General features: G+C 38.7%; 1 protein-coding gene across 5 annotated transcripts in view; it reads left to right on the top strand.

The window, feature by feature from the left end:
- CNTN4 (contactin 4) overlaps positions 1 to 22,682 on the top strand; it is a 410,739-nt gene that overhangs the window by 154,252 nt on the left and 233,805 nt on the right. For 2 of the 5 annotated variants that reach the window (XM_064275007.1, XM_010590039.2), the window contains exons 4-5: positions 392 to 589; positions 18,763 to 18,865. The exons of 1 other annotated variant lie outside the window; for it this stretch is intronic. In XM_064275007.1, the coding sequence (XP_064131077.1) occupies positions 392 to 589; positions 18,763 to 18,865 (301 nt within the window). Of the gene's footprint in view, positions 1 to 391; positions 594 to 18,762; positions 18,866 to 22,682 lie in introns of all 5 variants that reach the window. 2 more of the 5 variants (XM_023547999.2, XM_023547997.2) reach the window with 2 other exon arrangements.

Below are 22,682 nucleotides of genomic sequence, written 5' to 3'. Positions count from 1 at the left end.
TCAAGTGCAATATGTCATCCAATGGCACATATTTAGCAAACTGTAAATTCTTCTTCCCTTGATTTAAAAATTCTCCTTATCAACTATGGGTGTATCTTCTAGTTCTGTAGAAATAAAACCTAGTATATTGACTAATGATGGAAAGATCGGTAAAAATTTTTAAAAGAGACTGCAGATTGCTTCTTGTTTATATATAACCCCCAGTGCTGTTGAGTTGATTCGGACCCATAGCGACCCTATAGGATAGAGTAGAACTGCCCCATATAAAGCAGACTCTAAAAAGATCATTCGGCACCACTATGAATTTCTAACTTGATCATGTCTTTCATGAATACAGTAGACTTCCAGTGTGAAAAGTCCTACTCATAATGATGATTTCTTTTATTTCCAGAGCTGAGCTATGCCTGGATCTTCAATGAATACCCTTCCTATCAGGATAATCGCCGCTTTGTTTCTCAAGAGACTGGAAATCTGTATATAGCCAAAGTAGAAAAATCAGATGTTGGGAATTATACCTGTGTGGTTACCAATACTGTGACCAACCACAAGGTTTTGGGACCACCCACACCACTAATATTGAGAAATGATGGTAAGTTTTCTAATTAATTTTGTTAATTCTGTTTTTTGTGATTATAGAATGAATGTGAAAAGATGTTATGTAACTGACAGACAAACCTTGATTGTCTAAGTTAAATTTAAAAGCAGTTTAATGATTTCTCCATTTGGTACCCATATTTTCTTCACTTTTATAAGAAATAAACCCATGTATCCATTTTGGAAAACTAATTAGAAATCTAATTACAAATCTCAACAGGAATGGCATGTGGATGTAGGTGAATATAAATAACAAAGGAATCTGTTTCTTATTTCTTTCCCATTAAACTGTGTACATTAGCAGAATGAAGCAGAAGGTTAAACAATTAGCTCATTAATCAATTCTATCTAATTTAGTATTCAGTGTCCAGAGAGAAGTTTTAAATTATCCAAATAACCTCTAGATTTGTAATACTGAAGACACAGTTCCCACCCCAGTAAAATGCAGGAATATCAGGCTCATTTGAGACAAATTTTAATTTGTCACACGTGTGTAAGAATATTTCAATATAATATTTGAATTTCAACACAATATATGAATTTCAACCTTAATTACCTAGATGATTTGACAATGTATGGTAAACCACCATGTGTTTTTAAAGACAGTCTTAATGTATGCCTCCATGCCCTTTCCTACCATGAGTCTTTATACATGCTACTCCCTCTTCTTGAAATGCTTTTCCTTCTCTTGGTCCCTGCCTTTCTTTGGCTAATTGATACTGGTTCTTCCAGTTCCTTCGAAGAAACTAGCCTTCTTCAGGAAGCCATCTCTGACTGGCCCTTTGCTCTTTCACAGTGCTGTATCATATAGTACCTTCTCTATAAACTCCAGTAACATCCATTACAATGACCCTAATAACTCTTTATTCTGTACTGTAATTACTAGCATACTTAACTGTCTCCTTTATGAAAAATTTACTCTTTTAAGGGCACATGTAGTGCCTTGATCGTTGCTATAGCTCAGCACCTAATATATAGTACCTGGTACATGGAAAATTATCAATAAATATTTGTTGAATGAATGAATGGAACTAAAGACACAACTAAGCCCATCAGTAATTGCTGATGTAATAATTTAAGCAGTCGTAGTTTACATATTTAGGTTTCTACTGTTTTCAGATCCCTTTCCCATCTGTTACATGTTTAATCCTTCTATTGTGAACATGATTTACTAGACCCATCATACAGATGAGCAAACTGTCAGCCTAAAATATTAATAACAAATATTTATTGAGCACTTACAATGTGCTAGGCACTGTGCTCAGAACTTTACATGGGCTGTCTCATTCGAACCTCAAGCAATTATATGAGGAACGTCCTCTTTTACATTTTGAAGATGCAGAAACTGGGGCTCAGATATATTAAATAACAAACACCAAGTCATATCATTAACTAATAATTAATTAATTTATTAATTAATAATTAATGCCCTAGCATCCAAGTCTTATTGACTCCAGAGCCTGATTTTCATGCACTATACCACCTCTTACGTGAGTTTGTACAAGAAAAACATGGCAGATTCAGGACTGGAACTCAGGTTTATGGTCCCTAAGTTTGTTGCTTTTTCCCGTTGTACTACCAATGAATTTGGTTCCCATATGGGGCTCTGAACATGATCATCCCAGAACAGGATACTTATAGGTAAACCAGCTCTGCAGGGGAAACCTGAGTACCTTGTAATATAGACTATACTGTTGAATTTTTGGAAACCCTGGTAATGTAGTGGTTAAGAGCTATGGCTGCTAACCAAAAGGTTGGCAGTTTGAATCTACCAGGCACTCCCTGTAAACCTTATGGGGCAGTTCTACTCTGTCCTATCCGGTTGCTATGAGTCAAAATCGACTCGATGGCAATGAGTTTGGTTTTGGTTTGGTTGAATTTTGGGGGCAGCTAATTTATATTTTCATCATTTATTTATTCATCCATGCAACAAATATCAACTTAGCACTTCCAATGTGTCAGCCACTATCCTAGGTGCTGGTGAACAATAACATTAAGTCCCATATCTCAAGGCACTTATAGTCTCCTGGGGGACACATACATAAACAAGCAAGCAAGACAAAAACAAACAGAAAATTTCACATATTAATACATAACTAAACCAATATGATGAGGTAGAGACCCTGTGGGGTGGAGGGGGTCTACTTTAGATAAGATTGTAATGGAAAGCTTTTCTGAGGCGTTGACATAGGAGCTGAGACCTGAATTATAAGCAGTCAATCCTGTGAAGATCAGAGGGGAGAGCATTCCAGGCTGAGTTAACATCACATGCAAAGGCCCTGTGTCTTAGTTATTTAGTGCTGCTATAACAGAAATACCACAAGTGGACGGCTTTTACAAAGAGAAATTTATTTTCTCACAGTAAATTAGGCTAGAATTCCAAATTCAAGGTGTTAGCTCCAGGGGAAGGCTTTGTCTCTCTGTTGGCTCTGGAGGAAGGTCCTTGTCAACAATCTTCCCCTGGACTAGGAGATTCTCCGTGCAGGAACCTTGGGTCCAAAGGACGTGCTCTACTCCCAGTAGTGCTTTCTTGGTGGTATGAGGTCCCCATGTCTCTCTGCTTGCTTCTGTCTTTTATATCTCAAAAAAGATAGACTCAAGACACAATCCAATCTTGTAGATTGAGCCCTGTCTCATTAACATAACAGCCACCCATCCCACCTCATTACTATCATAGAGGTAGGATTTACAGCACATAGAAAAATCACATCAAATGACAAAATGGTGGACAGTCACACAATACTGGGAACTGTGACCTAGCCAGATTGATACACATAGTTTTGGGGGACACGATTCAATCCATGACATCCTGAGACCTGAAAACACTTGGCATATTCAAGAGACGAAAAACATGTGAGCCTGGCTGTTGCATATTGTGTAGGATGGAGAGAGGTTTGCATGGAAGTTGGAGAGGGAGTTGAGGGGCAGGTCACAGAGGTCATGGAGAAAGGACTGGGTTTTATTTCAAGTGCAATGCAAAGCCGTTAGAGGATTTTACTCATAAGAATGATTTATGTTTTTTAAAAAATATTGTTTGCCCACTGTGTGGAAAATGGAATTTTAAAAAGCAAGGATGAAGACTGGAAGTCCAGTTGGAAGACTATTGCAGCAATTCAGTTGAGCAGCAATGGAGGTTTGAGCTAGGAAATAGCACAGAAGAAAAGTACACTCCTCACTTACAGACTATCTCAGTACCTGACATTTTGCATTTACAGCAATGGTAAAAAATCTACTACCTGACTATTTTGCACGTTAACACGGTGGTGGGTATGGTGACAAAAGCTGTGGAGTGTCCCCTCCCTTGTGGAGGGTCTCTGGGAAGCCTCCAGGAAGCTGAGCAGGCTGCCCAGTGCCCTCTGCTCCCTTCTGCTGGGGGTGGGCATTGGGGGAGAGGGGCATCATGTCCAGCTGGCCCACAGTGCTGGCTTCCTCCATGGCCATGGCCTCCAGGTGGACATGCCGGCAGCATTGAGCCAACAGGCACCTGTTTTGGGTTCCCAACTCCTATGTGGCCTGAGGCCTTGCAGCTCAAAATTGCTTTGAAAGAAAAAGAAAGTGGCATCAGAGAGGGTGTTTGGGGGAAATGTGTATGAATATAATGACATCCCCAGGTGAGCAACTGGCCTGAAGCCTCTGCCTCTGTGGGGCTGGGTGCGAGGCCAGGCTCCCAGGACCCTCGAAGGAAGCCCTGAGCCCCGGTGACTCACCAGGCCCAGAGGGCACAGCAGGTTCTGGCTGTGAACACAGGGCTTGCAGAAGTGGGAGTGGAGCCCTGGAGGTGGGTTCTCTAGGGAAGCTCTGACCCAGCACAGGAGGAAGTAGTTAAACCGTGGGCCCCCCAGTCACATAGCCTGACTTTATCCAACTTTGTCTCTTCCAAGCCTCCTTTTCTGCAGAGGAATAATCCATAACTGGACTCGTCACAGTGATAAGCACATCAGTAAACCTTAAAAAAAAAAAATTTTTTTTTTAAACCTTAGCTGTTATTATTTCTATGATCATATTTTCTAAATTAAAAAAAATTGTCTATGGTCTATGGTCTGAAAACAGAAAAAAAAAAATCAGTGATGTGAAAAAATATTTTTGTGTAACACCGATTTTTGGATAACAACCTGGTATTTGGAACTTAACCATGTTGATAACTGAGGAGTGGGTGTGGATGGATTCAGGGGATAGTTTACAGGTAAAGCTGCCAGGACTTCTGATGCATTGGATGTGGGAGGTGTTGGAAGAGAAAATTAAGGATGACACATAGATTTCTGGCATAAGAAACAGGGTATATGGGAATGCTATTTACTGAAATGGTTTTACTAACAGATTTGCAGGGGAAAATCAAGAATATTATTTTAAACATCATTTATAGGTCCAAAAGCATGATTTCTCCCTTGAAAGTAGGAGGAATTATTTGTTTTGTGCTTGTTTATCCATATGTCTTTCATAATACTCATCCATTTATATCATATTTATTTTCAACTTACCTTCTCACCCCACTACCATTGTGATCAAGCAAAGATCATATACATTTTTATCCACCTTCGTACTCGGGCCCAGCACAGTGCTTGCCCCATGGTAAATGTTAAGTTAGTGTGTTGGGTTAAGCTGAATTTTATTTAACAGAACTGACAAATCCTGTCCATGTAAAGAAAAAAATAGGTAAGGTACCAGCTTTGTCAAACCCTGACAAGTGCTCTGTCTCCAGACATCAGGATGAAGAAACTTTTTTTCAAAAGGTATGCTGCAGTGGCACTTTGTAAATAACCATTTAAAAATACGCCTCTTTGGTCCCTGCCCAAAACGCATGTTTGACGAAATGTCTGTTCACAACGTTATCCGTTTTGGTGTGTCACGTCACAGGTGTCGTGAAATATTGATGTTGATGATTTTGATACAGCTAAAGATATATATATATATATATATATATATATATATATATATATATATATATATATTTTTTTTAAGATAGATGTCACACAAAACTGCTTCAGAAAGAAAGAACAAATATTCAGGAACATGCAGACAAACTCCAGAATCATCATGTTACCCCTCAAGTTGGCAACAACTCTAGCTTGGCTTTTAGATTTATCTCGACTTGTCTAGTGTTTCTTCACAGAGATGACAAATGATTTTTATTAGAATATTTTATCACAAAATTAGCAGACTAAGGATCTCATTTTTCAGCAATTAATGCCTATTCATAATTTCCATCCGAGTTGCATGGTGAAATTTCATAATATGTCTTCCTCATTTAAGTTGGAGTATATAAAATGGATACTCACACTCTATTACTAAGCACAAAATAGGCTATTTAATTAGCTTTTGTCTGGAGGTGAAAGAAGAGGGGAACTATAAATCAAGATGGGATTGCAAAGTAAGGATGACATCCTTGTTAAAGTCTATTTCATGAGAGTAAAAACCAATAAAATTACAGCTCTATAAGATCTAGTATTTGGTGACTGTATATTAGACTGACAAGTGCTAAGCGAGTGTAGAGTTTGTACAGTTGGATAATTGAGGCCCACTCAACACTTTACAACATCCTTCTGCATCAGAAATTGAAGCCAAAGGAGTTTGTAGCCTGAACTGAACTATTTGTCATGGCTGGTCATTTCCTTTGCTATGTATGGATGTAGCTTAAAGAACTGTATTTTTCTAATATTCAGGTTGTTTCTTTGGAGTCCAAGCTAAGCAGACCTGGAACATAATTTATTGTTTTCACCCAGAAAGTAACAGCAAGTCATAAAAAAGTAAATCATGATGCTTGGCTTAGGTGCTCACAGGAGTCAGGTGTGATGTGACCCATGACGACCCTGCTGGCCATGTTTACCACTTGCCCCCAGCACACTGCGCTTCTATAAGACCTGGTACTTGCTGTTCTCTTTTCCTCAGCTCTTCACAGACTCACTCCTTCCACATCTCAGCCGTGGCTTAAATGTCAGGCAAGGTGGGCAGAAGTTAGCATGAAGACTCTGGAACCAGACTAGGGGTAGAATCCAGCCCTGCCACTTACTAGCTAGGTGACTTTGGACACATTACTTTAACCTCATTGTGCTTCCATTTTCTCATCAGTAAAATGAGGGTAACAGTACTACCTTCACAGGCTTATTTTGTATGATAAATAATATGTAAAGTGCATAGAACAGTGACAAAGCAGAAATGGAAAGTCATTCACTTCCCTACCTAAATATGCTCAACAAATTGTATTTTTAAAAGTCAATCACGATGGTATGTCGATAGGCGTCCCTGGGTGGTGCAAATGGGTAAGCGCTCAACTACTGGCTGAAGGTTGGTGGTTTGAACCCACCCAGGGGTGCCTCAAAAGAAAGGCCTGGCAATCTGCTTCCAAAAGATCGCAGCCTTGGAAACCCTGTGGAGCAGTTCTACGTTGCACAAATGGGATTACCATGAGTCAGAATTGGCTTGATGGCAACTAACAATTATCCTTGTTTTTGAAAATATATGTGGATAATGAAATAAACCCAAACCCAAAACCCATTGCCGTTTCATCGATTCGGTCTCACAGTGACCCTATAGGACAGAGTAGAACTTCCCCAAAGGGTTTCCAAGGCTGTAAATCCTTATGGAAGCAACCTGTCACATTTTTCTCCAACCAAGCAGCTGGTGGGTTCTAATCACGGACTACTGTTTAGCAGCTGAGCGCTTTAACCACCGTTCCACCAGGACTTCTCTAATGAAGTAGAAAGCTGAAGTAATATTCTCCAAAGTACTGTGTTTAACTGAGTAGTAAAATTTAGAGTTCTTTTCATTTTTTTCTTTCAGCTTCTCTGCCTTTTCTCATTTTTCTGTAATGGTTATAGATTTTGTAAATTTTTCTAAGAATGTTTGGTAAAAGGGTTATCCACAGATTATTGGGACTGGAGGGCACTTAGGGATCACCCAATTGTATAGCCTTGGTTTTCGGGAAAGAAGGGAACTGAGGACTAGAGTAAGGTGAGACAGCTTCAGGGATGGAATCTCGATCCCCAATCACCATGCCAGCTAACTGAGCTCCAGAAAAGGCTCACATATTTACTTTGTTATTTTTCTTTCTGGTTTTTAACATTTTTTTAAATTTTATCTTGGGAGTTCTCCCCAGTAACATTATGCTAATTTCTGCTATGTTGTATTCACCTCCAGGGAGTATAAAATTGAGAGTTGTTAGACAAAGTGAGGGAATTTCTTATCATGGTTTATATTTATTTATCTAGATATTTTTAATCTCCTCTGAAACAATAATATAACTCTTTATGTGGGAAAGTGCTCCTGTTGCTTACTGTGAAAGAAAAAGATAATAATTGGAGAAGTATATCATAACTATTATTACCACAGGTACTAAAGTAGTCCATTGATCAGTATTACCTGGTTCTGGTTATTAATGACGAGCTTGTTCTGTTATATGTTTCCTCCACAGTTCTGTCAATGAATTGACCCTTAAATTCAATAAACGGAGGTAATAGACATACAGCTTATACTATAAAGAACAGACTTAGATGGTGATCATAATGGTTATAACCACTGTCTCTGACTCCCTCTAAATTGACTAAAGATTAAATGAATTAACAGAGAGTAGGACAGTCTTGGGAAGGTAAAATAATGTCTGTGAGGATGCTAATGTATATTACCTGCACGATTGTGTAATTGAGCTTGAAAAAGTATTAGCCTTTTTCCTATGATTTTTTTTCTTCAGACTGGCTGGAGATTGGTTTGTCGGTTTTTTGTTTTGCTTATTAGAACCAAGACTAGTTTTCAGCAGTTTACAACCATCATCTGTCTGATGGACAGGCACTTTGCACACTGGATGTTAAATATTTTTTTAAATATTATTCTTGATTAGAACTCTACATAGAAGATATGCAAGGGAATAGGTAACAAAGGGCTTTTCCCATCTTAGAGTGTCAAATTCTCTCCCTTCCCTTCTTTTCTTTCTCCTTCCCCTTCCGTCTCTCTCTCTCACTCCCCTCTCTCTCCCTCCCTCCTTTTTCTCCCTTCCCCCCATGTATGGATATAGTTATAAGCATATATACGTAGGGTATGTGTGTATATAGTTATTTGTATTCATGCTATACATTGTCTTTGGAGGTTGAAATATAAACTATAGTATATTTTTGAATGTTAATTATATTTCAGTATATACTTAAAACATTTAAAATTTTATTTTTTGTTCTCAAATGTAACAAAGATAACTGATCATGTTTATCTAGGTTCTTACCCGTTTTTCTCCAATCTAATGTTATTTAACTATGAAACACTGAACAAGGCCAGCATTGCTCCATTCAACATTCTCACCTTAAATCCCGCTTTAACCTAGTGAAAAAGGACCAACTGAGACCCTCAGCATCCTGCAATCTCGGAGTACTCTGAGGTGGAACAGAAATATGTGTGCATTGAGAATGTCCCTGAGTCCTGGTGGTTAAAATCTACAACTACTAACCAAAAGGTCAAATCCACCAGCTGCTCCTTGGAAACCCTATGGGGCAGTTCTGCTCTGTCCTATAGGGTCACTATGAGTCAAAATCAACTTGACGACAACGGATGTGGTTTGTTTGGTGCCAACCAGCTTAGTCTCATTTGCTGTGGCCTCCACCAGGGATGCAGTAAAAAGGGAGCGGGGCTAAAAATCAAGATGAAAAAAAGTCCTGGGGATCTGGGATCTACCATCAACTCACCTGAGACAAATCATGCCATTTCCGTGGTCCTGGTTTTCTTATCTATAAAACTGAGGGACTTATAAGTTATATCTAAAGTTGGGTCTTGCTGTAGCCTAGGGTTTCAGTCACAACCCTCTAGCCTACATAATCACAATGTTTGCACAGGCCAGGTAACACCACAAAATACTCAACAGGCAGGTTCTCTTCATTGGATTTCTTCCCGACACTAATAACCATTTCTAGCTGAACCAATCCTGGCCCACAAAGCCTAGCAGAAAACCAGGTGCATTCACTCTTTGAGGCCACAGAGGGCCATTTTATGAGCCTTCACCTCTGTGTCTATTGCACCTCTTAGTAGCTCAGAAGATGACATCTTCAAAATTTCAAATTTAAGACCAAAAGAACCTCAAAAATGGAAAAGAGAGAACTAATTACTCTGAAATACTATTAATGGAATATAATGTAGCCTCCATTGTGATACTACCATCTGTTCATAGTAAACTTCCCTAATATTGCCCCAAACTGGACTAGATCCTCAAAATAGGTGTAAACAATAATTATTTGTCTTCATGAAGAGATTAGCTTTATTTGTAGGCCACTTAACTCAATCTAGTGGTCAGACCAAAAACCCAGTCTTTAAGAGGATTTCATTTTGATTGTGAACTTGATCTACAACCTTTTCTTAATGACCTACCATTTAGACTGAAAAGGATGAAACTTCTGCCTGGTAACAGGCAGTCATATGCCCTCCACTTAGATATAATTTTATATTACATAAGATCTAGAGTTTATACCCAAACACTTTGCTCTATTTTACTCTCACTTCTAATTGCAACTTTTGTGTCGCTTTGTCATAGCCATCATGTCTGGTTTTTAATTCTCTAACAACATCACAGTTGAGGATCTGTGGGTGTAAAACATGTTTTATGAGGAGAACATCTAAATGACTAAAGAATGTGAGATATTTTGCTAAACTGCCATTGCTAATCTGATTTTATAGAGTCTTAATGGCTTCAGATATTTTGAAAGTTTGACAAGCTTAGAAATTGGCAGTCAGCTTTAGGTCTCTAGCACAGTCAATTCCATTTCAGGTCCACAGGGGACCAGAGGTCTTGGATGGCCATTTGGCTAGCCAGTTAGGAAGCATCTGTTAAGTGCATGTCGTATGTGGTACACTGTGAAATAAAAAGACATGATCTCAGCCCCTGGGAACCTACAGTCTTAGAGAACTCCAAATCAGTGAAGGATCTAAAGCTTCATTCTTTACTGGAATTATTGAGTTGAGTTCCGAGGGACATATTTACAGACAGAGGGATTTAGAATGAAAGTAGGAAATAGAGGTGTTCAGTTTAGATTTAGATGACTTGAGGCGTTCATCTGATCATTCATATTGAGCACCTGTTATGTGCCAAGCACTGTACTTCTTACTAGGGATACAGAAGTATCTATCATGGACTATAGTCTGGCTCTGCAGTCTAATTGCAATCTGGGGTAGGAGTGGGGCCATATTAGGGGAGAGTGGAGAGTAAAACAGGTTTATTTATATTTCAGGTGTGATAAAAGTTACCAAGGAGAAGTGAGGTGTGCAATGAGATTATGCATATAGTCATAGCTGAGGGGTGAGGGAACCTGGCCTGGTCTTGGGAAGTACCTCAAACTTCCATGAGGAGTTAAACAATCTAAGACCTAGGAGAAGAATTACAGGCTGACAGTACAGTATTTGTTCAAGCCTCCCTCCCCACCAAATCTGACCTGTGGCGTAATTTTGTAAATCACATTTAATGTTTTTCTCCATAGAAGTGTTGTTTCCTAGATTTTCTATATTTTTGGTTGCTATTATAAACAGTATCTTATTTTTAATCACATTTTCTAATTGGTTATTACCGATGTACAGAAATGCTATTCTTGTAAGTGATTAAGTATCCAGCAAGCTTCCTGAAATCTCTTAATAGTTCTAATAATAGTTTGTCTTTTTGTTCTATTGGTTTTCTCAAACTTTTCTGTCTTTCCCATTTCCTCTAACCATCGGCTAGCCAACTATGGCTGGTTGGCCAAATGCAGCCAATAACCTGTTTTTGTAAATAAGGTTTTATTGGAACAGAACCATACTCAAAGGAAGGTAAAATTTGGCTTTCTTTCATCTGAGATGACCTTATAATTTATTGCCCAGACTGGGACAGTATGAAGGAGTGAAAGAATTATTAATTATTTCGGGAAAGCTGAGTAAACCAGGACTGCCCTAGGCAAGTAAGAATATATGGTCACCTTTCCTTTATACGGGACACTATAAAGGATAACTGAGATAATTCAGGTTATCTCTGCATTTTAATTATTGATTTAAAACAAACAAACAAACAAAAAGAACGTGCAGACTTGATTGAATTCAAATCATGAGATTTATCTTCACCTCACACAAGTTTCTGAGGACACCCTAAAACTCCAGGCATAAGAGATGATATACAACCTTCAGGAACTTTTTGAGATGCTCTTGCTGGCAGTGGGGAGTTTTGTTTGGACAGTTGTTGCCTCAAACATAATGGGAGTTCAGCTATTGGAGAGTGGGTAGTGGTAGAAGAGATCCCTGAACAGTCAACTGGGCACCACCATGTCTCCTTCAACCCAAGGCAAAACAGGCAGTATGGTAAACTCAGTCAAGGGAATTTGTATGACTAGTCAGATATTTCCAAATGTGTTAAGTTTGATGGAATACACACCATATGACTTGTTTCTCAAGAAAGTCAGTGTGGGAGCTTTTCATATTTTTGCAGTATTTTTTTCAGTAGAAAATCCCACTCAGTAGAGGTTGGTGAAAGTCCCTTCTGTGGATTAATTCGTCAAGCACAGATTCCAGCTACGGCAGGTGTTGGCAAAATCTTATGGCATGCAACTCTGCAAACTGGCCTCCTCCTGCCAACACAGCGTTCTGAAAATTGAAGTTAAACAAGCGCGGTGTGTGGCTGATTTCTCTTTCGTATTCTGTAAATTGCCAGTTATTTTGTTGAATCCTGTGTTCTTACAGACATCAGCATCGACCTTAATAACTGACCAGGTTTTAAAGTGGACAACCATTGGCACAAGTTCGTCTACGGAGTACAGGCTTTTAATGGGCATTGTTCCTGGTGGGAATGCACTAGAAGTACTGCCCCAGTGACTAGCACATAGGAGACATCTACTGATGTTAGGCAGGACTTTTTGCTTTGGCTTAACACCTCATGCTTAGGAAAGTGGTTCTCCAAGTGTGTTCCTGGGACCTGCAGCATCAACATCACCTTGGAACTCGTTAGAAGTGCAAATTTTGGAGTTGTACCCCAGACCTACTTAATTAAAAACTCAAGCTCTCCAGGTGATTTTAAAGTTTGAGAACTACTGGTGTAGAAAACTACCTAGGCTTTTCCAGCTGTGTCTTTTTCCGGAAATCAACTCTTTCATTTACACAATAAACAATCATTGCCTAAATATGCCACATTACTCTCAATGCACTGAAAAAAAAAAAGTATGACCTATAAATATCATGAAGACAAGGATCAAGTCTGTGTTATCCACCTTTTACCCCCACTGGTAGGTACAGTGCGCTGCTTATGATAGGTGCTAAGTGAGCATTTATTGAATTAACTTACTGGGATATAAACTGAGCTAAGCCACTGACTTCTGAGGACTGTGGTGTATGGAATTTCAAATGCTGAACCTTCGCTATTACTGTACTGGTTCTCTTAGTCCAAAACATAGAAAACACTGACAATGCATTTTAATAAATTAAGTTGTTTTTTTTTTTTTTTATCTTTATGTAGGTATAGGTGCTATTTAGAATTGAAGACAAGAGTTTCCTGGTTATATCTGACACAGGCAATCAAATATTTCATGCAGCAGAGAGTTCTGCTGAGATTATACACCCTGGTTGACCCAGGCTACGTTAGATGTGCTCCTTACTTCTATTTCACTTTGGCTGTGTAGACACGGGTAGGCCCTTGTATCTTTTCACCTTTTTAAAGAGTTTGAAGGTGGAAAAAATGTTCTGGAGCAATTCCGCCCGTGGCCTCACTCTTTAGGCTAATCGTTCCGTAAATCACCAGAGCAGCTGTAGACCAGTTAAGTCCAAAAGTGTACCAGTGGTCCAAGGAATCACTTGAAAATACACTCCTGTTTTAAAGAACATTTTGTTTCTTAAAAAATAAAAAGTCAACAGCTTTTTAAACTTAATGCAGAAAATAAAGGCCCAAATAGTTCAAATGGAAGAAACTATCAAATAAAAATCTGACCTGTGCCAGATGTAACCAAATTAAATGGAACAGTTCACAGGTGTTCCAAAAAAGTTCATAATATAATTGAAGAAAATTGCTTCCTTCATTTTTTATGACTTTAATACTATGCAGTCTTTATATACAATGAAAATTATTTATACAGCAGTGAAAACCATGCTATTTCATCCCGGATCCATATCTCTATCTTCTGTAACTGTTGCCATAAATACAGATCAATCTGTATCATTACTAATACCTCTGTTATTCATGTTCCTATAGCCATAAATGTAACATCACTGTGTATCAACCCCGAAATCACTCTGTGTCAGCACGTGAACAACCTACAAAGGTCATTTTCAGTAAAAAGATGATCTTAAGTCAGTAAACTCATATAGGAAGTCACAGCAGTACTTCAAAAATGACTTCCATGCCTGAAAATATATATTTGACCTAATGGCTATTATGATTGAGAGCATAACAGTCTGTTTCTACATTTTCATTTCCACAAATCCCTACTCATCCCTCATCCCATTGTTTTTACCCCTATGCCTGGTGCTGAGCTGGGATTTTTATGGGATACAAAAAGAAAAAAACAGAAGGACTGTACCTCAAGGAGGTGAAAGTACAGCAGAAGAGATGGCATGTATATAAATAGTTATAAAGATGATAGAAAACAGTAATCCTGTTCAAGAGGTTCCCAGAAGTTCAAATATGTTTTATGCCAGTAGTTTATTTACTGAGCACCTATTAAGACAAAGGACCTTGAAGGAACCTATAAAACTTAACCCATTGCCATTGAGTTAATTCCAACCCATAGTGACCCCATAGAACAGAGTAGAACTGTCCCATAGGATTTCCAAGGAGTAGCTGGTGGGTTTGAACTGCCGACCTTTTGGTATTAGTAGTCGTATCACTTAGCCACTGCGCCACCAGGGCTCTAATACAACTATGCAAAAACAGACCCATTATGGCATGCATTTTGCAATCTATATGAAAGCCATATACTAAAATTATATGAACCAACAGGACAATTGCAAATTGTGATAAGTGCCATGAAGGAAGCAAGATGTTAATAGAGAAAAATAGCAGGAACCTGTTTTAGATAGGGAGTCTGTGGGTGGTGCAAACAGTTAATGTACTCAGCTGTTACAAAAGATTGGAGGTTTGAGTCCATTCAGAGTCACCTTTGAAGAAAGCCTGAAGATCTACCTCTAAAAAAAATCAGCCGTTGAAAACGCTATGGAGCACAGTTCTACTCACAGACGTGGGGTCACCATGAGTCGGAGTCAACTCCACAGCAACTGGTTATTTTAAATAGGGTGATAAGAAAAGTTTTCTCTGAGGGACCATCATTTGAGCTGAGACAGGAAGCAGGAGAGTCATCAATGTAAAAGCCATGGGGAACACAAGAGAAGTGAAAAATTATGCCCAAAGAGTTAGTTGTACGTGAATGTTCGTAGATGCATTATCCCTGAGAGCCAAAAAGGGGAAATAACCCAAATGTCCATCAACCAGTGAAAGGTTAAGCTAAAAGGTGGCATAGCCATACAATGGAATACCAATCACCAATAAAAAGAAACAAAAAACTACTGGTAAATGCTACAGTACTGATGAACCTCAAAAACAGCATGCTAAGTGAAAGAGGTCAGACACAAAGACCACATATGATTCATTTATATGAAATGTCCAGAAAAGTCAAATCCATAAAGACAGTAGATTAGTGGTTGCCCAGGGCTGGAGCTGAGAACAGGGATTAACTGTAAACAAGCTTGAGAAATCCTACTGGGGTGATAAGAAGTTTCTAAAACTGAGTTATAGTGATGGTTGTGCAACTTAGAAAATTTACTCAAAAGCATTGAACTTTACATTTTAAATTCATGGGTATTATGGTATGTAATTATACCTAATAAAAATAGTTTTTTAAAAAAGTCAGGGGAAGTAATGGAAATGGGGACAAAAGAAGGTTTGGTAGCTTCTGGTCATTTTAAAGACCACTGTGGGCTTGAGTAAGAGCCTTGATGGTGCAGTGGTTGGTCTTTTTTGGGGGGTAGGCTACAGTGTAGAAAATGCAGAGGAGAGGGGAAGGCAGTAGGAGAAGGACGCTGGAGGAGAAAGATTTTAGTCTAGGTCACAGCATGTAGGATTTAAGGATGAGATTACAGGTCAGGGGAGTTAGGACATTGAATCTCTGCATTTGCAGTGGTGTTTCGTTTGCTCAGAACAAGGTCATGTGAGATATTTTCTCCTTTGTCATGGATTAAATTTTGTCCCCCCAAAAATGTGTGTATCAACTTGGTTAGGCCATGATTCCCAGTATTGTGTGGTTGTCCTCTATTTTGTGATTGTAATTTTATGTTAAGAGGATTAAGGTGGGGTTGTAACACCACCCTAAATCAGGTCACCTCCCTGATCCAATGTAAAGGGAGTATCCCTGGAGTGGGAAAGAAGCAAGCAGAGAGTTGGAGACCTCATACCACCAAGAGAGCAGTGCTGGCCGCAGAGCAACTCCTTTGGACCCGAGGTTCCTTCACTGAGCTGCTCCCAGACCATGCAAAGACTGATGCATCACAAGGACATTCCTTCAGAGCCGACAGGAGGAGAGAGCCTTCCACTGGAGCTGATGCCCTGAATTTGGACTTGTAGCCTACTTGACTGTGAGAGAACAAATTTTTCTTTGTTAAAGCCATCCACATGTGGTATTTCTGTTTTAGCAGCACTAGATGACCAAGTCTTCCTTGGTATATCTTTCATAGCTGGATTAAAGAAACACATTTACATATTATGCTTATGGAAAGAGGAAGGCAAGCGGGAAAGTGATCACTTCTGAGACACTCTTGTCCCTTGTATTTTAACCTTATTGTCTCATCTCCCTCTAACGTGGTACACCGCAATGCAGACCATCTTGCTTTCCTGGGAGGACAAATGACCTTTTTCTCCCAAGGCAATTCTTTTTTTAATTAGCACTGCTCTCAGAGTATACAGCCACATACACAGCACTAAAAGGTGTTAATTTACTCACTGCTCTCAGAGTCATACTACTGATATTTATGGGAGGATGATTCAACTGCACGGCCGTTCGTTAGCAAGTTCAGCAGCTGTGTGCGAAAGCCATCCTTAGTTATGTGCCTCTTCTTCATCAGCCTAGCTTTTCAGCAAATGCTAAACTTAGGTGCAGGAGAACTCAGAGAGCAAAGACTGATCAAAGAACAAGAGGAACGATTTTGTATCTGCACTTGTCAAGCATGGATTGAATATATTTTGATGTCGTTTTGTAGTGTTGTATATTGTAGTGGTGGGAGGCTGCAGTAGAAGATTAAGAGAAGGAGTCAAGGGCCTGAGTTTCAGTACTGAAAACTACCTAGTTTGCTGTAGAACTAAAGCTGTTTAATCTTTCTGAGACTACAACCTTGCTTGTAAAAGGAAGGGATAGATTAGAACTGTGATTTGAACCTTTTGGGGATGAGTCCCTTCAAGAATATGATGTTCGATGTCTTAGCGTTCTGTTCTGGAGAAACAGAACTGTAATATGTAGTTATTATGTTATATATGTAGTATATATATACATATATATATATAGACAAAGAGATTTTGAGGAATTGGCTCCAAAGTTGTGGGAGTTGGCAAGACCAAAACCTCTAAGTCAAGCAACAAGCTGGAATTTCCAGTCGTCTTGTGTCCCAGAACTGGTCCTGTGGTGGAAGAGAGAGGGGATTTCAGAAAGGATGACTATATATTGTCTGGAGGCAAAATCCTCCCTCTGAAAGTTTCCAGTTTTGCTTTTAAGGTCTTCAATTGATTGGATGAGGCCCACCCACATTATGGAGCGTAATTGACTTTCCTTTAGGCCAACTGATTTAGTCACATGTAATTACTTTATAATAGCATCTAGACTAGTGTTTGATCAAACAACTGAACACCACAGCCTAGCCAGGTTGACATATAAATTTAGCCATCACACTAGCAGTGGATCTTTTTTTTAGAAAAGCACACACCCATGGATGCCAAGATTAAGAATACTCAGCTAAATTATCTCAAAGGTCCCTTCCAAATTCAGCACTTCTTGTGATTCCATGAAAGAGGAAAAAAAAAATTCTTCAAGTTTGCACTTTTGAGAGTATACCTCATAGCAAACCTAACTAGATTACAGATTATTTGAGACTTAGGGTTGATTTTTTTTCCCCCCCACAAATTGAGGAGATCCCCTTGCTATTTCTCAAACTCTAAAACCATAGAAGGGAAGGGTCACCCCAGCAAAATGTGCGAAATTGGTTCTCTTTGTTAGTGCACATGTGCCAATCCATTCCTTGTTTTTAGCCTTTTATTCTGACCCATCAGCCTCTTAGCTCTGACTATGGAGAGCCTAAAGGAGAGATGAAATGGAGTATCCTATTGTTTGTTTGTTTTAGAAGACTCGATAGTTATAAGCTTTATATAAGCACAAATGAATCAGAGACCATGAAAAATGACAGAAATTGAATAGGAATAAATGTATTAAAACAATTAGAAAATGGTGGATGGGGTCAAGTGGGTATTGAGAAGAAATCATTTATAAATTTAGTTATAAAGCATGGACTTTGTTAGACTGTGTTACCTTGGCCGTAACGGTACAGTCATTTTCCAGGATATGGAAAAATAGGAGAATACGGCCTTTCAAGTTTAGCATGCCATTGGCAAGGTGGGCGTACTTTACAAGTTGTTTCCTGTAGTGGCTTCCTATAATTCTTTCTTCATTGGTTCAGAATATAATACAAATACAGGCGCTTGGTTTTACCTTACATATTCTAATTTATGATTGACTCTGACCTTGGAAATGAAAGACAAAATAAAAATTGCCACCACGAATTGATTATACAGAGATTTTTTTTTCTTATCTAGACATACGAAAGCATGCAAGTATTTTTAAGAGTATTTAAAATATATTAAATGTTTCTCTAGTATGTTTCCAAAAAGTTCATTCCTTTGATTTTCCTGGTAACTAGGACTTTATCCACCTCCTTTATTTTTTGTCCCCTTTGAGTACCTGAAAAGAAAGATTTTTCAGAAGCGAAGCTGTATGTATGGGGAACTGAATCCTAGGCATTTGGCGTGGAGCTGTGATACAGATTTTCCTCTAGCAGTGACTGGGAGGAGAGCCACAATTCAGGCTGTCAGAAACGGGGGCCTGTTTTAATGAAGGAATTAATTGCGTACTTCATGATGTATATAGGAGCATCCTACATTAACAGAAAAACACTTGTGTATGTTTTAAAAGAATCTTCAAGACTTAGCCTTTTGTTTATTCACAGGGGTGATGGGCGAATATGAGCCAAAAATAGAAGTGCAGTTCCCAGAAACGGTCCCGGCTGCCAAAGGAACGACAGTAAAGCTGGAATGCTTTGCCTTGGGAAAGTAAGTTCCGGTTTTTCTTCCTCCTTCTCCGTCCTTCAGCTTGGGCAGGTATAGAATTTTCCTTGCACGGTGCACAGGCATGGTGTCTGCGATGACTGAAAAACAAGTTCAGCCTTTCTTTTTATGATTCTGCATGGGCATGTTTGATTTTGCCCTCTCACCACGGAGAGAGGACGCATAATGGCGGTAGGAGGATTAAAAAAAAAAAGAAACCCCCACTGCGGTCAATTCCGACTCATAGCGACCCTATAGGACAGAGTAGAACTGCCCCATAGAGTTTCCAAGCAGCGCCTGGTGGATTCGAACTGCTGACCTTTTGGTTAGCAGCCGTAAGACTTAACCACTACGCCACCAGGAGGATTAAAAACTACGCCACCAGGAGGATTAGGCTGCCACAATTGACATGGCAGCAAAGGAGAGAAGAACAGGCAATTCTGAAAAAGTATTTTGTTCTATTATTTTGACCTGTAATGAGCACGCTGTCTGACCTGGAATGACAGGAAAACAATGGCCTTCATGCGAGGTTCGGTCAAGCTATTTGGAAAAATATCGACTTTAATTCTGGTCCCAGTTTACAGAGGAGGCACCAACTTTGCTTGAATTTCTTTTTGAATTGCTAGTCTTTTCCCTCTACTTTGGATTTCCTTAGGCTCTGGCTGGAGGTGGGGGAGACCTGATCTTATCTAAGAGAGCCCCTGTTTTCCAGAGTCATCTTAAAATTTTTCCCAACTTTATTATTCAGTTGGTGGACTATCCTTAGATAAGCCTACTTGGGAACTAATTAACTTTTCCATAGAGTATCTGTCAGCAAGCTCAAGGAGATAAAATGCAAACTGATTGGGGTATTTTATGTGCCAGTAACCAGCAGAAAGGTTTAGCATAAATAATATGAACTATCATCTGAAGTAAGAATATTTAGATCACTTACAGGTTTTTTTTAATAATTTATTTTATTTTTCTTGTTCTTGAGAATATACATAGCAGAACACACACCACTTCAACAATTTATACATGTACAATTCAGTGACATTGGTCGTATTCTTCGAGTTGTGCAACCATTCTCACCCTCCTTTTCTGAGTTGTTCCTCCCCCACTAACATAAACTCCTGCCCCCTAAGTTTCCTATTCAAACTTTTGAGTTGCTGTTGTCTATTCAATCCCGTATAGATAGGTCTCAAAAGAGCACAGTGCCATAATGCTTAAGGCAGACATTCTTTACTAGTTAAGCTAAACTACTGTTTGGTTTTAAGAAGATTTCAAAGGATTTTTGGTTTAAGGCTTAAAGATTATCTTGGGGCAATAGTTTCAGGGGTTTATTCAGCTTCCAAGGCTCAAGAATATCTGGATTCCCTGATAATTTTAAATTCTGTTCTGCATTTTCTCAGGGTTTTAGTGATCCATGTCATCTCCACCCCCATCTGTCCAGGTAACCCATTACAGGTAGCCCTGGACCTACTACGTATTCAAGTTACGACAAATCGCACTTACCACCATCTTTTTTTGTCCATCTTATAGTTAGTAATATATACTACATAAGATGTTGCAATGCGTAATTTGCTGTTATCATCTACTGTTCTCATATGTTCACTTGCAGATATTCAAAGATCAGATTTATAAAGATAAACAATAACAAAAGGCAATGCTAGTGAAAACTAAAAAAAAAAAGTATTCAACTTATATCAGAACCAATTTATGATGGAGTCATTGGAACAGAACCCTGTCATAAGTTGGGGACTACCTGTACTAACTCCCTATCCTTCTCCTATGCCTGAATGTTGACTGAGGCAACACCACCAACTCTTGCCCAATCCTTGTATCAGCATATAATCTATTTTATGATTTTTGTTTTTTGTAAAAACCATAGAAGAAAGATGTTCTTCTTTTTTTTTTTTTCATTGTGTTTTCAGTTGTAATAGAAGGATTATTTTGGCTTCCATGTGTTTTCAAGCCATGGCAGCATAAGCTACAATAGCATTTTTACTTCAACACAGTAAAATACAATAGTAATTTTTTATAGCCCAAAATCCTACCACATGAAATAGATTATGATACAGCTTCAGGACTGAGCACTGTACAAACGTTAAAATCAAGCTGTAAAAAAACATGTAAGATATAGAAAATGCCCAGGATTTATTGCTAAAAGAGTAAAAGCAGATTGTCAATCAGTATAATATTTTCTAATTTTCTATTTTAAAGTATTAGATAGATAGGTAGAGATATGTTGCTGTTGCTAGTTGTTGTCGAGTCAATTCTGACTCATGGCGACCCCATGTGTACAGAGTAAAACTGCTCCATAGGGTCTTGAAGGCTGTGACCTTTCAGAAATAGATCACCAGGCCTGTCTTCCAAAGCACCTCTGGGTAGGTTCAAACTTTGGCTTGTAGTCAGGCGCTTAACCATTCGCACCACAGGCACTATAGATAAAGACATATGTCTATGTATATACAGAATCTCTGAGTGGTACAAATGATTATTATGCTTGGCTGCTAACCAAAACATTGGAGGTTCAAGTCCACCCAGAGGCAGCTGAGAAGAAAAGCCTGGTGATCTACTTCCGAAAAATCAGCCACTAAAAACTCTGGGAAACAGCTCTATTCTGACATAGGTGGGGCGGCCATGAGTCAGAATTGACTTGACAGCAACTGTTCTGTGTGTGTGTGTGTTATATATATATATATTTTTTTTTTTTGCATGTCTAGATATACCTATACATACTACACATTAAAAAATACTACTAGAAGGAAAACACTAAAATTGTATACTAGTTATCTCTGGATGATTGGACTGTGAATACCTCATTTATTTATTTATTTTGGTGCTTTTATGTGTCTGAAATTTTCTATATTGAGTATTTTTTTTAAATAATATTTTATTGTGTTGTCAGTGAAGGTTTACACAGCAGTTTCTCATTCAACAATTTCTATACAAGTTGTTCAGTGACATTGGTTACATTCTTCACAATGCGTGAACACTCATTATTTCCATTCTGGTTGTTCCATTTGTATTGAGTATTTATTGCTTTTGTGAGTAGAGAAAAAAAAATTATATTTAAAAATTAAAAGTTCACAATGTCCATTAATAATAAAGGGTTCCCACTGTATAAATGATTTTTTAATCAGGAAAAGAGGAATTTTCCTTTCAAGATCAACCCCGGTATTCTTTAATAGAGACCATTGCTTGAATAAAACATTGAAAATGTCAGTGTAGGTCAAAGTAGCCACTTCAGAGTATAAAATGACATTGACATTGTCTAGTCTTTCAACCTTATAAAGATTTTGTAGACCCAATCACTAAAAGTGATTTTGCACAATACCATGAAACAAAAGAAAGAAAACCTAACCTGTCTGATTAGGGAAAGTGACCTATGGAAAAGGTGAAAGCAGGAAACTGAATGGCTGAGGTTTGGTGAGCTCTGCAAGGTGACACCTTGAAAATTTCTGTTGAGAAAGGCAGTGGTTCACACCTCAACGGGGGCTATGAATTAAACTCTACTCACACTGCTTGAATGGCACTAGAATAAAAACGAAAGTCCCAAACTGGGCTCCTCCAGCCTATACAGAAATGTTTGGGTGTGTACACCCAGCTGCTGAAACACAGCATCATCCCCTTCTTAAGAGGAGAAAGACTATGCCTAAAAAAAAAAAAAGCCTGAGCTCCAGTTATTTCAAAAGGCATGTATGAAGTGTGTACCTCATCAGATATGAAGACACCCACGATGTATTTCTGATGGAGCCCTTTTTGCATTTCTAGTGAGTGTCTAAGGAACTTAAATTCTTTTAAAACAGAGCTGATGGCTTTAATTTTTTAAATACCATCT

Source organism: Loxodonta africana, chromosome 22 (assembly GCF_030014295.1).
Source record: "Loxodonta africana isolate mLoxAfr1 chromosome 22, mLoxAfr1.hap2, whole genome shotgun sequence".
Taxonomy (NCBI): Eukaryota; Metazoa; Chordata; class Mammalia; order Proboscidea; family Elephantidae; genus Loxodonta; species Loxodonta africana.
Note: the sequence above shows the minus strand (reverse complement) of the source record. Positions and strands in the feature narration are given on the sequence as shown.